This window comes from Xiphophorus couchianus, chromosome 21 (genome assembly GCF_001444195.1).
Source record: "Xiphophorus couchianus chromosome 21, X_couchianus-1.0, whole genome shotgun sequence".
NCBI classification, from domain to species: Eukaryota; Metazoa; Chordata; class Actinopteri; order Cyprinodontiformes; family Poeciliidae; genus Xiphophorus; species Xiphophorus couchianus.
Window position 1 is genome coordinate 15,690,287 of NC_040248.1, and position 16,973 is coordinate 15,707,259.

General features: G+C 36.7%; 1 protein-coding gene across 6 annotated transcripts in view; it reads right to left on the minus strand.

Annotated features, from left to right (window-relative positions):
- ctnnd2a (catenin (cadherin-associated protein), delta 2a) overlaps positions 1-16,973 on the minus strand; it is a 218,493-nt gene that overhangs the window by 90,637 nt on the left and 110,883 nt on the right. For all 6 annotated transcript variants that reach the window (XM_028005386.1, XM_028005383.1, XM_028005385.1 and 3 more), the window contains exon 12: positions 13,789-14,095. In XM_028005386.1, the coding sequence (XP_027861187.1) occupies positions 13,789-14,095 (307 nt within the window). The remainder of the gene's footprint in view (positions 1-13,788; positions 14,096-16,973) is intronic.

The following is a 16,973-nucleotide window of genomic DNA, read 5'->3' on the forward strand; positions in this document are numbered from 1 at the left end:
AGTACAGAGCTTGTGGCAAAATCTATGTCATGAACAATAGAGAATATGGCGGTTGGTTTCAGCATTTCAAATTCAATTCAAAAATACTTTATCGATCCCATAGGGAAATTAAATGTTAAAACTCAAAAGTATTCAAGATTCTTCAAAGAGTTGAAGCAGATTCTGATGGCTGTGAGCAGAAAGGATTCTGTGTTTGTAGACGACAGCAACAGCTCCTTCAGTTGCTTTGTCTCGGAGAAAAAGGGCTAAACACAGACAGGGCGATTTATATAAAGAACATATGAAGTAATTGGCAGCAGTAGCTCTACTGATGGCCTCATCTATGAAGGTGTCAAATTTGAACAGAATGCCAGCCCATATGTAATGACTATGGATAGGAAAGTAGAGGAAGAAGATAATGTAAACGTCAGTAATAACTGCAGATAATGCATATAGTTGCAGAGTAGGAGAAGAAAACTGGTCAGTATGACCTCCAGCAGCATAGCCTATAGCAGCTTAACTGTCGTGATAACCTAGGCCACTATAATCCAGGACTCCCTTGGAAAGGGTGATTTTAATCACAATGGGACTTTAGTGGTTAAATAAAGGTTAAATGAAGAAAAAAAAAAAACTACAAACTTTCTCAAAAGGGAAAGTTTCATGCCTAGTCTTAAACATGGGGTTATAATGTATTCTCCTGGCACATAGTGCCATTTTTAAGTGTCTGTTACCTTCAGCTGTTAGGACAAAAAAAAAACTTATTTACGTACAAGTGGCTGAGGCCTGAAGGTCCAAGTAAAGATTTGGGGTATTTAGGCAGCTGCTTTATGAGCAGAAGTTTGGGCACCTTTGAATAGTGGCCACGACTAATTCAATGATTCAAAGCAACACTCCAGGTATGTTTTTGATTACATGGAATTTCATGACATCATCTGAATATATGGAGGCAGATTAGTAAACATTTGGGGGAAAAGAAAGCATTTAAAACAACAGATTCAAACTAATCTATTGTATTAAATGGCAAACCGTTAAACAAACTGAACATATGTTGTGCTTTGCCAGTAGTATTGACCATTCAAAGTGCTTTGCCCTAGACCTACATTTACCCATTCACACTCAAATGCACATTTATACACCGATGGGGAGAGTATTGCATAACTACCAAAGAGAAAAATATTGACGATTTAAATTATATATTATTGTGAAATTCACCCAAGTATTAATACAGTAGATACATTATAGTACATGCATATAGTTGTATATTATAAGGCCAAACAGCATCTTTACCCTTAGCAGGACTGATTTTGAAAATTCTTCACAGCATTTTAAAGTTAGTTATGACATTTGAAACAAACATACCAAGGTGACTGAGATCACACAAAATGACAGACTAAACACTCCATTATCTCCCCGGGTTAATAAATAAACAAGTATGAGAATATAAGGATGCCAAACTTTATGCCAGCACATATTCAACACTTTTTTCAAAAAAAAAAAAAAAAAAAAAATCTTGATGGCAGCTATGAAATTTCATTTTCCACCTCTTTGATTCAAATGATCAGAGTTGTCTGTTTATTTGGTGCTTGCCAGATATTCACTGAGCAATGTTTCAATGACACAAATGACTGCATCCTCTGAAGTGGTATCATTTGGTGATAAAACTTTTATTTTCTACAGCTCACTCATCCTTGCAAAGTGAAAGTAATACACAAAATGGAGTAGGAAGGAAATTACTACCTAGCTGGAGCAATGCTTGCGTGACAGCTCACAGCTTGTTTAGCATCTATGAAACAACAAGGTGAAAACCCACAGCTGAACTTGGCAACAATAACAGCAGCATGAATGATTGCAGTTTATTGCATATATTATCAAATAACTAATTAAAATCGGGACTGTGTCACTGTGGTGCTCATTATAAATATATGTGATAAGAAGCATGTATCAAATTCAGACCTAGGCATTAATAAATGGCATTTTGAGACTGCAAAAATCAGCGAACTGATGCAAGGAGCACTCAAAAATGTACAAAATGCACACTTGGGAAAAGCAAACGCGATCACGCATGAATTCACTTACTTGTAGCGGTTAGTGAATGACCATAGAAGCACAGGCAGCATTCAACACACTCACACCTTCACTAAAGGGGCAGAAGCAATACAAACACTATTTAATGACTCAGAGGAGGGGCTACCCTGCTTCTTTTTCCTCAATTCACCTTTTTTTTTTTTGTCTTTCACTCCACTCCTGTAATCATTCGATCAAGACCAGTGTTTGACTCGACACACAGCAAAGCATGCGTCTGGCTGACACGGTGGGCTTTGTTGATTATATGAGGTGGAAAAACATGCGCACAAAGAGGAATGTACACTCAGATTCAGACAAACACATTGGACTATTGTTGCATGCTAGAATCTCTTCACAGTGTGCAGCGAGAAGGAATGAGAACGGATTGATGGAGACAAAGAGAGGAATGGAAGTGAGGGGATTTAAAGAAAAGAAGAGACCTGCCACCTAAATAGACACAAAGGACAGCAGGAGGGAGTGTAGGAGAACCGTGTGTTTAGACTGAAAGCAAAGGGAGAAAACACTTCAGATGCTGGATGAATGCACCTCTCCACCCATTTTCACTGTCAGGCCGTCTCTGCTTGCAAAGGTATTATGGTGGGATGGAGAGAGCAGAGGAAGAGAGACAGAGGGATGGTACATTTGGAGAAGTGTTTCTAAATCAAGTCAGAACTCTTGGGAAGTGTCAGTGTTATTTTTTTTTTCATGACTGACTCAGTGATTTAATTTCTGCATCACAAGGAATTTATTCTTGGAATGAAAATAAATAATGTCACACATTAACACTTTTTTTTTTTTTTTTACATAGTCAAAAGCAGAGCTTCTTGATATACTAAACATTTTTAACATTCTAGATGATGGTTAGGTAATGTACTGCTAAATAACTGGGGTTCAGGTTAGGCCAGCCAGTTTAGGAACTGAAACTTCTATGTACAAGTTTTCTACTTGGCATCTTGGCAATAACAAATGTATGATGTTTAAATTGTATTTAGTTATATGTTCCTGTGATCTTATAAGTTTAAATAATGACACGTTATGGCTCAGCTTTTCTTAAAATACATTTTTAATTTTAACTTGTTCTAAAGTATATTTTTGTGGATACATATGTTATATATTCGACTAATTCAAAAACAAAAAGGAGTCGGATGGATTATTCAGATGAACTTTAGTGAAAATAAAAAGGGATGAACGAATCGTACATAATAATATACGACAGAGTGTAGGCATTCAGCTAACATAGCTCTTTTCTCGGAAAACCAACGGTCTCACTTCACTCCTTCCTCTAACCTCAAGTTCTTCTTCTACTAGTTCTAAAGCATCATGGGATATAGAGTCCATTCTGTTAAAGGTCCACAATAGTCAGTTTTGAACCAGATACTAACTATCAAATGGTAACTAGATTTATGAAACAACTGCAACTAAAATAGTTACTTATATTAAATTATAATATCCCAAATAATAAGTCTTAAGCAAATCCTGCTTAAACCCAAAACAAATTCTCAACAACATATACTTCAGAACTTATTCTTTAAGTTCTAATAGTATAGAAATTATTCTGTACTTGTTCTTTATACTTATTCTTCATATTCCCATATATGAAGAACATTAAATATCAAACAAATGGATTAATTTTAGCTTCTAATTATTGACATTATTTTGTCATTTAAACTGTAAAAGGGAAACTCATATATTACATAAATCCATTACTTACTATTTTATGCATGTGTAATTATCCCATGTATAATTATGACTTATCAAAATTCTCAGTATCTTTCAGAAAAAAAGCTGACAAGCCCACTTTATTGGATATGCCTTTTGAAGCACAAACTCCATTTAAAATCCACACTTTGCAAATCTATCCCAAACTCTCAAATTGCCTTTGCTTCACAATCTATAGCAAGTTTCTTGTGCACCTCCTTCTAAAAGTACCTTTTTTCCTTCCACTCAACTTTCTATTAATATGCTTGCTTGCATAAGTCTCACCAGCCAGTTCCTTTAAGGATCTTTTGTTGCGCTCTGTGTTAACTGAGATAAACCAAAAATTAATTCTTTCCCTTTAAAACAAACAATTTTAACTTTTATAGTGAAGTAAATTGACATTTTTATGGTGTTCTAAATAACTGAGATGTACCTTAACAGCTATGTTCAACTGTAAATGCATCGTTGGTCTCCTAAGCGTATCTTCACTCAGACCATTGTAGTGGCAAGACCTCAGTTTCAGAGCTTCACATTATGTTTTATAGAACCCTTTGCTCAAGAGCCTCAACCTTGACGCCTCATGACTTAAGAGGCCTTTGGTGCTTTGCTCACACCCCCAGGTAGACCATAGTGATACTGGGTGTCTGCTTGCTAAGTTATGGCTCTCCTATGTTCAAGTCAAGGACTACACCAACACTTTAAAAAAAGTCACAGTGTAATATGCCACATATGAACACTCTTCTGAGGTTGTAATTATCTTATTTTAAGGTCCAGTTGTTTTTTGATGTGTTGATGAATGAAACATGCAAACTGAAATATGGATGACTTACTTTTTCCCGTGGCTGATCTCAAGCTTTCATTTTTGTAAACTGTTTGCCATCATACCTGCCAGGCTCCTTTAATGAGCACGACAAAGAGAAATTTAGACTGCAACAAATATTGACTTGAGCTTCTGTGGGCACATGTGTGCATCACTGTGAGTGGGCATTAAGTGTTTTATTTTAGTGCGCGCACTTCCACAGGGATGTATTATGAGATAATTGCAGTGTGCAGGTGCTTTTGTGCCACTGCAGCTGGTGAATACCAACACAGCTGCACAGATAAATGTGATTATCTTCAACAAGGAACTGCCAGAGCTATAATTTTAAATGAACACGGTAACAATAATGAACCTTTTCCCCCCCCTCCTCTCTTTCTGTGAGGATTTATTTAACAAACCTGACTTCCTCCTAATGGCTCCAGATGTGCTGATTCTATTAACTTTTGTCGAACTCTTCTGTCAAATCCGGCTTTAATTTTGCTGGTCAGTACTTTATCAGCCTGCCAAGAGGTGCAGTGCTTGATTTTCAGCAAGCAATTTAGCTGAAAGGTCAACATCCCTTTCCAGCACAAGAGATGCACAACTCATTGACCTTTAATTCTGCACCCCTGTCCAAAGACTATTTTACAACTGCAGCATATTTGCCAGAAAACCTTGCTTAAAGAAAAAGATTGTAGTAAACGGACGCAAAAACTGAAACAAATTGGTGTACGTATCTGCAAAATATATTAATGCCTTACTACAGCCACAAGCACACCAAGAAAAAAATACAGCTGTAACAACTTCATCAAATACGTTTAAATTATGCTTAACTCAAAACATTAAACTATTATTACCTTTTTCATCAAATTCAATCCATATTCATACGTAAGGTACTACTGTTGACTAAAATTAACATTTACTGTTATGGCTGCGACTTGGTTTCGACAGTGTAATGTTTTCTGTGACCATGTAAGCACTAGGCTATGATGCTCTCAAGTGAGAGCTTAAGAGGAAGCAAGATGAAGCACAGTGTGGTGAGAACATATACAGTAATTCTGCTGCTGTGACATTTTCATATAATCCCTCCCAAATACCATCAGAGGCAGCAGACAGGCCAGCAACGGGGACGGCAGGAGGAAGAGGAATGGAAAGCATTTTCCCCCACAAAATTGCTAAGCATGACGGAGTGGTATAATCGCGTATTAATATTTATTTCATGTGTGCTTTCCTGTCTTTTCTGTAAACGTATGTAAAGAGGATTGAATGTAGATAAAAAGAACCTTGATGTCATTAACTATCATCAAATAACTATGGAATAATTGAGTTATAAGCCGATTATGGTTGTTTACCAACACGTCACAAGAAATAAGAAATTCATTTTTAGCTGCTGTACATGTAGAAATTCTGTAAATAATAAAGATTCACAAAGAAATCAGCTGGTGATTGGAATCAAGCAAATTCTATATTTGATTAACCATGATCACTGATCATGGTTAATCAAAAATAGATCAGACTGTTGGACACTAACAGTCTGATCTATTTTCTGTTCAGTGAACAAACCATGCCATTAATTAACAAGTCAATCTGATAATCTTTAACGTCAAAGTTGTAACTTCAGTAAAAAGGCCCCCAGCTATTTTCAGTACAAGAGAGAAAGGACAAAAGCTTTTCAAAAAAGAAAACAACATGCTTGGTTGTTCATTCAGGCTGCCATATTGGACAGTAAGACTCCAGCAAATAACAGTAAGCCAAACATGGTAAAACATGCTCTGTTTTAACATTTTGGAGAGTCCAGGTCAGTCTACCATGGGACATGCCAGATTACAAAACACTGACAGCCTTTTGGCAATCTTAGAGTTTATCTTGGTTTATTTAAGCTACAGGAAATACAGGAGGAGACCAACATCTGAAATGCTGCTGTAAGCGCTGATCCAAAATGCAACAAATGTAAAATTAACAGGAAAGTAGAAAAACCTTATGTTGTTGACATCTATACAAGTAATTCACGCAAAATTTAAATATCACTGAAAGTTTGTTTTAGCAACTCAATTCATAAAAGCAAAGCATGTTTATATCTTTTTTACATGTACATGTATACTGATGTTTTCCAGACTTTCTTCCAATTAATTATGATGAATTCCACCTAAAGCTAATGAAAATATGAAATAGAATTTTTGGTTAGGGATTGTAATTTACAAATGTTACTTTTAATGTGACAAACAAGCCCAAAACAAAAGTTCCAATTTACTGAGATGCACCTTGTGTTCCCATAAAGAAATCAACTGAACTCTAGTAAATACATTCAAGCTTTTTTGTTTTGTTTTGTTTTAAGTTCATGCTTAATTTGAATAAGGTCAAACATTAAGATTTATTGGGAGGGGATGTGCCTCTCACTATTACTGCATTATGGCCACCCCAAGCACATTTATCACACTTTTTCTCTGCTCTTCCTTCCCCTCTCTGGCTTCAGATTTAAGATGGAAGTTCCCCATAGCAAGCAACGGGATAGGCACAGAGTCTTATTATCCCAAGGTCAGGTGCACACTCCCACAAACACACCCCTACACACGCACGCAGATAGGCCACCTCGGAAAAGGAAAATAACTACAATGGGCAATTTACCCAGAACAGGCAGGGATGACGGCCAGGACACAGATTTGTGTGAGCGCGCACACAGGAACACTGGCGCATCCACACAGCTGTGCCTCAGGGCCAAGGTTCTGGCAATGCATCATTACCCTCCCTTGGAGGTGATTTCATATCCCAGCATGCATTTCTCATGTGGAGAGGAAATTACCCCTGGGCCGTGCTGAGAGCCAGCAGAGTGTGTCCTCCTTCCTCTGTCTTTCCCTTCTTTTTGCTTTCTTCAAATCCCTTGTTCACCCTGTGACTGTCACACACTTGCCACCCTCCCTGCCTCTGCTCTCTTGGACTTGAGCTACCCACTTATCAATACATTCTTTTATCATTCTCTCAATGACAATTCTGTTTTCCTCTCTTGTCTTCCTTTGTCTGATAGTACTGATGGCGTCTGGCCTGTAAGTCAAGCAGGTAACACTTAGGTCAACATTTAGTTGTCCCCTAACAAAAAAAAAGAACTTAGAAAAATGGACAGAACTCAGCTTTTTACTCTGGCTTGTACTTAATAGCCTCAAACTCTACCATCTACAGAATCACCAAAATAATACCATTCATCTGCTATTTTTATGACAAATAAGAAATTTTGTTAACTTAAAAACTAAGCCAATCACTGACAAGAATATAAACCTAAAGGAAATTTTTATTAATGCCTATAAATCAAAAATTAAAGGGAAAATTATCTTATTAGAGGAGTTTTACATAAATGTCAATAAAACGCACCAAACAATCTACTTGTGCGCTGACTGTAAGAGAAGCATATGCTCACTCTGTTATTTATCAAGATACATAAACCCAAGTGGCCAGAAAAGTCAGACAGACTCAATGTCTCATTTTTTAGTCTTCCCGATTCTTTTAATCAAAGCAAATGTACTTGTGTCTATTCTTTTATGTTGTTGATATTGCATTTGATTAGTCTTGAACGATTCCACACGTATGTCTCACACTGTTGTGCAGAGAGTCACCGCTGACCACTGAAGATTTTCCATGAATAGAGAAGTGCGTTTCGGCTCCGAGCCAACAGACACCGGCAATAAATAGCGAGTGGTGACAATGACATGTCACGGAAGATCACATCATATCACAACACCATAAATAGCAATTTGTTGTCAGCAGTACAATTTTATGGAGCATATGGAGTTTCTTTTGTTTTTAATGATTGACAAATGTTGTTACAGAATTATTTTTTTCTTGATTTTATATGAGTACTGCTGTTCTGCAAATATTTTTACATTGACAGCTAATGTAAATAAGCCAAATTGTTTTATATCATGGAAGTGTGACTGATCTTACTTTGACGCAGCACGTTTCTATTTAAGTACATCTTGTGAGTCAGTCCTATACCTACAGTTGAAGCAGTGCAGTAATATTCTTCTTAATCAGTATGTCACAGTTGCTCCACCTGCCACCGGACATCTTGATTTGTTTCCTTATGATGTTTTTGGGAGAAGGTGATTCATCCCTCACAAGCTCCCAAGCTTTGAAACAATAAACCAAACATCCATATCTTTGGTCCCCAATTCCCATCATCCCTGAGCTGATGTTAACCTCGTTCTCGCTTTATGTTTTTTTTTTTTTTTGCCATTTTTACTTTCCATCTGCCAAGGTCAATCTTCTTTCCTACACATATTTCCATCTCCACCTCTCATTCTGACTTAATGCTACTGAATGAAGCATCATTATTTTATTATTCTTTATTGGTTTAGCGATTTTTCAAAACAGTTTTGTATACTGGTTACATGAGAAAATAAATCTCATTCGCCGCGTCATTTATAACATCTGTTTCGATAGGAAGAACCAGTAGGGGTGAGATTCTTTTCACCGAGGGTGTTTCAAGGGGAACGCATAAACAAAACATCAAAAAGACAGTCATCTGCACAAGTATCTCCTCACTTTTTGTGTTTATCCAAGTTCTTCAAATTGTGATTGTCATCCAGCTATCATCTTTTATTTTATCTGCATCCCTTTTAAAATCCTCCCCCATGTTTCTTACTTTCCCTCAGCGAAAGATCTACTTTCTTCTTTTTTTCCCTACCTTCTTCTTCCCGCCCTCTGGTTTCGTTTCCCCCAATTCTTTCTCTCCTCCTCCTATCTTATTCTTATCCATGTTACACCTCCGTCTTTATAGTCTCCCTTTTGCACTCCAACCCATCAGTGGTTATTACTGTGTGTGCTCTGCTGTTATCATGCCTACTGATGTACAGTTTGAACTGGTTACAATATACACTTAAACATTTCCACACAATACACAAAAATACACAGAGCACACTGAAAAACCATATTAAACCCAATTCCGTCCTAAAGATAAATTTTCCACTCTTTCTCACGGTCTTAGCAGCACAAACACATTGCTCAACGCACACATAACCTCTGCCCTCACTCAGAGTATTCCTTGTCTCTAATATCTGCTAACTCGTTTAGCATTTCATGTTAGCTCAGCCAGATCCAATTACAGCAAGAGTAAGAGTGAAGTCTGAGTGGGAGGCAATTTAACCTCATGACAAAGAGAACTGTAAAACATTGGCTCTAATTCAATAATATTAAGCACACTAACAGAATTGTGCAGTGGAATGCAAAAGTTTATGCAGAGACCCAGGTTTTTCCAGATGACAGTCATCCTCAATGGGTCTGAAGTCAAATGTTTGCGAGGCTTTATCTTACTCATAACACCGAGGAGTCACAAAGTTCTCATAGAGACAGCCTAAAATAAAGAATAAAGAATAAATAAAGAATTTGGGATGAAATATCAACAAATGAAGAAAAAATAGAAGTGGATAGCAATACAATTTTAGCTCCATGAAAAACATGGAGATCAAAGTGATATTTAGAAAGCCCTGCTCTAGAAGGAATAAGATGATAAAAACCAAATTACGTAAAGGGCTGTCCATCCCCTTCAGCTCTCTATCCATCCACCGTCTTTTGCTCATTCTAGGGAATCCCCCAGGTATTCCAATGCTAAAAGAGACATGAAGTCCTCCCCAGGAAGTTCTATGTCTGCACCAGGTTCTCCTCTCAATGGGATGAGGATTGAAATCCTGCCGGAGGGAGACATCCAGAAGGAATCTCGATTGGATACTCAAACCATCTTAACTTGCTCCATTCAATGTTTCATTGTATTTCAAATATGGAGATAATGTAAATATCAAAACAAATCAAATCTAAACCAGATAGCTCGTAAACGATGCACACAGATACTTATGTTATTTGTGAGATAAATTGAAATGTTACTGTTTCCAAATATCACATTTTATAACACAAGCAGATTCTTTATCCTGTCGAGTTGCTCATTTTTGTTTATCTCCAGATATAACCCCAATTCCCTAGAATTCTTATTTGTTAATAAATAAACAAAAGCTTATTTTTTTTATTAATTCCTGTACTTTGGTGATGTAGCATGCTGCATAAGCTTTATGCATACATTTGTGTGAATATTTGTTTACATTTTCTTTGATATGACATGAAAAAAATTAAAACAATCTACATAAAATAAAGGTCTTTAAAGGAAAAAAACATTTAAATTATTCTAAAAAACAACAATTTTTAATTTTTTTTTTAATTACAATAGTTGTTGTTAGGGACAGCCCTATGTTTAATGTCTTCAGTTCTATTAAGAATCATCTAACTAACTCACAGTGCACAAAACTGCACACACAGCAATTTCTACTATGTTTATAGTAAATGAAAGTTACTCCAAAGTCACTCAGTGTCTAGACATGGTCAACAATTACAAGAACACGGAACAAATTGATTAATCATATTAGGAACAGTCAGGATGTTGCGTGTTTGCATTTTGTCTGGCAGTTTCAGTGCATTAGATAAAGGTTAATTTTGTTTACAGGGGTTTAGTATCTTGCATTGTAAATTAGCATTGTAATGAAATTCACTCATTACCATATTTTGTTTTCAACTTTCCTGCACTCTGTCTTACCCTTGCAGTTCATGGGAGGCCAAAGTTAATAAGACGACACAACAAATCCAAGCCAACTGCTCGTCATCTGGTTCTGTTTTGTGATGTCTTTATTATGATTTAACTTTTAATTCAATGTGAAATTAATGAGCTCTGCAGGATGTGTCCACACAAAAGAGCTATTTCTGAGCAAAATTCAAAGGGTGTAGAATAGTTTAGATTCAGTTTTTCCAATATATGCAAAAACATCTCTGCAAATTGTATGCCTTTTGATGATGCCCGTCTGTCAAATTAAAAATAACTTTTGAAAACAGTAACCTTAAAGCAAGTATTAAACCTACATTTTTATTAGGTAGGTTAATTCTGTAGGCCCCATTTCTGTATTAAAATGCTTTTTTTTTTTTATTTGTCTGGTGTAATATTCTAATCTTTTAAATGACATGTTGTCATTAGCTATAAGTGTAAAATCATCACAGCTAACAGAACTAAAGACTGGGAATATCTATATGTGTTTTATTAATCTATAAATATTTTTTTAACCAAGTGAACAGAGTTGGTGGATAAAATTAACTTTTCAATAATATTCTAATTTACTGAGATGCATCTGTAATGAAATGAAAATTACAATATGACTAGTAAAGAAATTTCATTCTGCAAGTCCTAAACGGTATCAAGGTCGTTTTTTTTTTTTTTTCAATTTTCTACAGTTCTACAGTTTTACTTCGAGCAAAAAAAAAAAAACCTAGCACATTTTTATGAAACATGTGTCCATAATATCTTTTATACATTTTATTCAATAAATACAATTTATATTTTGATCAATCCCGGAAATATCCCTTTAAATAGTGGAATTTATTGTTTCTTCATTTATCACAATTCATAAAAATTTCAGTAAAACATTTATTTAGAGGACCTACAAATTTTGTAGGTGATTAAATCTTTATTGCGTTACATAGATATTCTTCAGTCGTCTTAGCTTACATCTTGCAGACGCTCTCCTGTCTTTGATCCTGTTCATTCTCTGTCTCCCCATTCTTTGCCTCTTCCTGTGACTGATAGCTGCTGCTGAAATTTGATCCACACGTCTCACTCACTCTCCCTCTTTAATTAAAGGAATTATACATCAAGAGTCCAGTGAAATATATATAAATAAAGATGGAGATGGAGCTTTGGTTAATTGAGGAGACAAGAGGATAAAAGTGATCACAGCCCGGTAGGGCTCTTTTACACCCAGCATGACATTAAGGAAGATGAAAGGAGCTTCTATAGCAAGTGGTGTGTGACTGGAAGCAACATACTGTGATGCATTAGGGGTTTTTTGTCTATATGAACTACTGTACACTTAACAGTGAAGCTTGATAGGACTCATGGATTTGTTTCATGGCAAAGTTCATTGTATGGAATAAACACATGAGCGCTCTTAACAGCAACCCCATGCTCTGATCTCAAACACTGGCTTTAGGGTCATTATTGGATTAGTTGAATGATTTAAACTTCTTTTCTCACATGTCATTCTAGTTTTTAAGATTTTATACCAGTTGCACTTTAATAAAGTTATATACAATGTTATGTAACTTTATTAAAGTTATATAACAATTTTGCAAGTAGGTTCTTTGCAGAAATGCACATACCAGAATGGGACTGACTTGGTAAACAGTTAAATGATTCAGTCTTGGGGACAAAATATCTTGATTGGGAACTCTTTACTTTTTAACTCGTTTAGTACTTTTTAACTGAATTATTCTAACCAAAACATTTCAAGCATCTTTCTAACACTCTGAAATGTTCAGCTTTGTTTCTTACATTCTTGTAAACTTTACTTTTACTTTTTCAGGCTACCTCTTAACACAACCTGTTCTGTTTAACATATCAATGCATCTTTGTATACCTTAAAAAATTAATTGGTGTGTACTTAGGAGTTACCCTTCCAAATTAAATGCATTTGCACTCACATTGCAACAAAAACATATCTGCTATATAAAAACACTGCAGTATGGTGGTTTTCTGCCCCCTCTGTGTGTTGTAAGAAAAGTTTTTGTATTTTATTAAATAAGGATTTTTGATTGGTTCAATGAAGCATTTGGCAAAGACTTTTCAGCTTAGAGAGTAACAAATCATTCTGCAGGTTAGTTATTCTATCATTTTCATGCTGGTGCAGTGAGTCACTGTTGTTCAAAAGCTGGTTGATATGAAAATAATGTTTTCATCATGAGAGTAAATTTTCTCCCCCAATGTCAACCATGGTTATGATTAGCATATGCAGGTGCATCTCAGAAAATTTGAATAATGTTGAAAAATTCATTCATTTTGGGAAATTAATTCACTAAATTAGACAACACATCATTTTGATTTGTACACATTGGTGTTGTTAAGCCTCCAATTCTGGCAATTATTGTGATTTTCAACTTACGGCTAAGGGGACATTTCATTTCTTAGAAGACGGGAATATTATACCAGACCAATAAACAGTAATTTTAATTCAAAAAGGCGGGCTTGATGAAACATAGTTTACTAATTGCAAAATGTACTTTTAATCCAACAAACAGGCCTCACTGGAACACACATCCCTATTTTTTGAGATGCACCTGTATGCCTAGAAAAATATTGTAAAACGTTAGTACAATTTCATATGTGACGTTTAAACTTTCTCTTCACACTCGCATATACTGGAGCTCACTGGACGTCACGGGTTTCTTCCTACCTTGGGTCTTTCTGAATAGAGTCGATGGAAGGTGAACGCTGCAGGCTTCCTTCAGGCGGTAGGGCCGGCCCGGACTTGCTATAAGGAGATTCCACCACCGAGGGGCAGTATTGCAGGGTGCGGTAGGGGTCCGCCACGTAAGGGTCTGACCCGTAAACATCTCCGCCTCCTCCACCGGCGCTTGAAGTGTATCCTGGCCCCACTGTGGCATAGTTGTTGGTCCCACCACGGCTGTAGCTACCTGTGCCAGTGCCGTGACTTCCTGTTCGCTGCAAAGGGGTGGAGTCGACACCAGGGGAAGAGGGTGCTATGGTGGCAAAGTAGGGACAAAGGACATAACTTAGGTCACGGACGTGGCTATGGACATGCATCATCAGCTCTATATAGGACAGGGGAGGAGAAGAACAGGAAGCAAGGGCAAAAAGGCAAGTATAGGAAAGGAGAGGAAATGCAGGTTTCAACAGGTTAATTGAAAGACAAGTCAATTTTAATGCTCTGAATAATTGTTAATGAGAAAAATACATTAAAAATGGCTAGTTTAAAATTTGATGTTATGACTAGATTTAATATTTTCTCAGCATCCTTTTATATGACATCATTTTAAGGACCAATTATCACCTAGAAAGAATGCATTTTAGGGTATTCACAAAATGTGAATAACCTGTTATAATAAATCATTAGACCGCAAATCAAATCTGGGTTTGCTTAGAGATGTAAACAGCCAGCGCAGACACAGCAACTTTCCTCTTCCCTCTGCATTGTTTATGGATCGGTGATATATCAAGATGTTAATGTGGGTCTAGGGGCTTTTGTTTCTCCTGCTGTAAACAGGGAGACAAACTGTGTGAAGGAGGAACCTCTCATCTGTCATTCAGACCAAGCTATCTGCAGACTACAACACAGATACATACACACGCACACCCCCACCACACACACACACACACACACAAGTAGAAGCAAAGTAAATGTGTTCCTCGGGAACTGAGTGATAATTCACAGTATGGAAATCAATATGTGGTCACGTGATTAACACTTTAACATCGGCCAATGGGTCTGGTCTCACAATCAGAGGGAATGTCTGATTGACAAACTGTAATCACACAGAATGGGGTGCAAACACTTAACCTAAACACATGCATACTAAGACCATGAATTCACAAAAAAAAAAAAAAAAAAGAAAGAACTTCGGGTCATGCGTGTCCGTGAGTGTGTGCTAAGGCTGAGTGTCTCATCATTATGTGACCGACAAACTTGCTCTTTAGTGCTGTCTTGAGAGCTGGCATTTGTTTGACCTTCACAGCCCTGATATAGCTCTATTTCAGCCCTCTCACTCACACAAACATTTCTGACCTGGCTCATCTGTAAGATACATGAGGACACCCTCTATCACACACCACATGACAAGCTGCTTTTTGTTGACTTTTGTTTGTTGTTTAAGTTAACAAATATTTTCAGTCATTGAGTTATGCTGGGAGGGCTGAATGGCAGAGTCGTTAGCACTGCTGTCTTGCAGTAAGAAGATCCTAGATTCACTTGAGATTTCCCTCAGTCCAAAAACATGACTGTTAAGTTAATTGGTGCCTCTTAATTTTCCTTAGCCATGAGTGTGATTGTGGATGGTGTTGTTCAGTTTGTCTCTATGTTCATGGCAACAGCTCACCATGAATGGACAAACGGGAATAGACAATGAATGTATGAATTATCTTGGCGTATACATTTCTGGCTTTAAATGAAATATGAAAGGAGAATAATTGTTGCTTCAGGTATTCTATTATTGCCCTAAACTTGATAAAGATCTAAATAATTTGGCAGGAGAAAAAATATTTCAGCTAGAAACTGATGAATAGAAGAGCATCTTGAAAAAGCTAACAGTGGTGAGAGAGAACAGTGGTATAGGAAGGTAATGGGGCAGAGTCACTCTCATAAGGGGCAAATTCTCTCTATACTCTTTAAATAATGTCCATGGTGAGTCTGTCCTTCTCAACGTCTCATTAGTAGCCAGGGCTTTAGGCCAACACTACCAGTTTCAGTGTGCACTCACCGAGAGACGTGACAGCCAAATAGGACAAACCCCAGAGCAAAAGAAGGCATGGAAGAATGGCAAAAGGAGGAGTAGGCAAAAAAAAAAAAAATGTCTCACACAGAAAAAAGTGGCTTGTCAAATATTTTTATCCAGTAGCTTGAGCTGTGACCAGTGTAAAGGAATATTATTGGTTAAAAAGTGAAAAAAAAGCTAAGAAGGCAAGAGGGGGTAAAATGTAGATATGGAATGGGAAAAAACACAGCCATGACATTTTTCTTGCTCACTTGTTTTGGATTTTGGATGTGGTTAATGTGCATGCAACTTCCAGCTACTACTTTTTTTTTTTTTCCATTTCTAGTATCACAGTTTCTCATTCATATTCCATATGAAACTGACTGTACTATTTGATTTGACAAAGAGTCTTCTGACAAATGAGTAGACCTTTAAAGCTAATGCAACCTTCATGAGGATTTGTGTCTCTGTAACTGTTTATCTTTGATAATAAGACAAGATAGAAACATCTTACAATGCCTTGCAAAATGATTCACATGACATGAACCTTGCCACATTTTATGCTGCAATAAAAATCTTTAAAGTTGTATTTAAAGGTTTTTGTGTGTATTTTGTGTGATTAAAATCATTAACAAATAAAAAAAATTGTAAAGTGTCATATGCCTTTATATTAGGTAGATAGTTGAACCACCAGATACAGCTGCAAGTCTTTTAGCTTATGCTTCTATGGGTTTTATACAGTCTACCCATTCTTCTTTGGAGCTCATGCTCAATCGGGTTAGATGTGAGCATCATTTTTCAAGTCTAGCCATAGATTCCCAATTAAATTTAGGTCTGAACTCTGTGCCATTCATCCACATAAATATGGCTTGATCCAAAGTGTTGCTGTCCTGCTGAAAGATGAGTCTTGGCATCAACTCTTTTGCAGCCTCTCATAGGTTCCCTTCCAGGATTCCACTTTTTTTTAGTCCCATTTATCTTTCAATCAACTCTGATCACCTTTTTTGGGAAAATTACCTACCACTATCATGCGATTAGTGACAGTGTTTTTACTGTGACCTAGTTGTTGTATTTTACATCAGCCAAAGAAGTTAAATTTTGGTCTTATCTTACAAGAGCCTCTCCTTAAAAAAGAATATCTGCTGTCTCC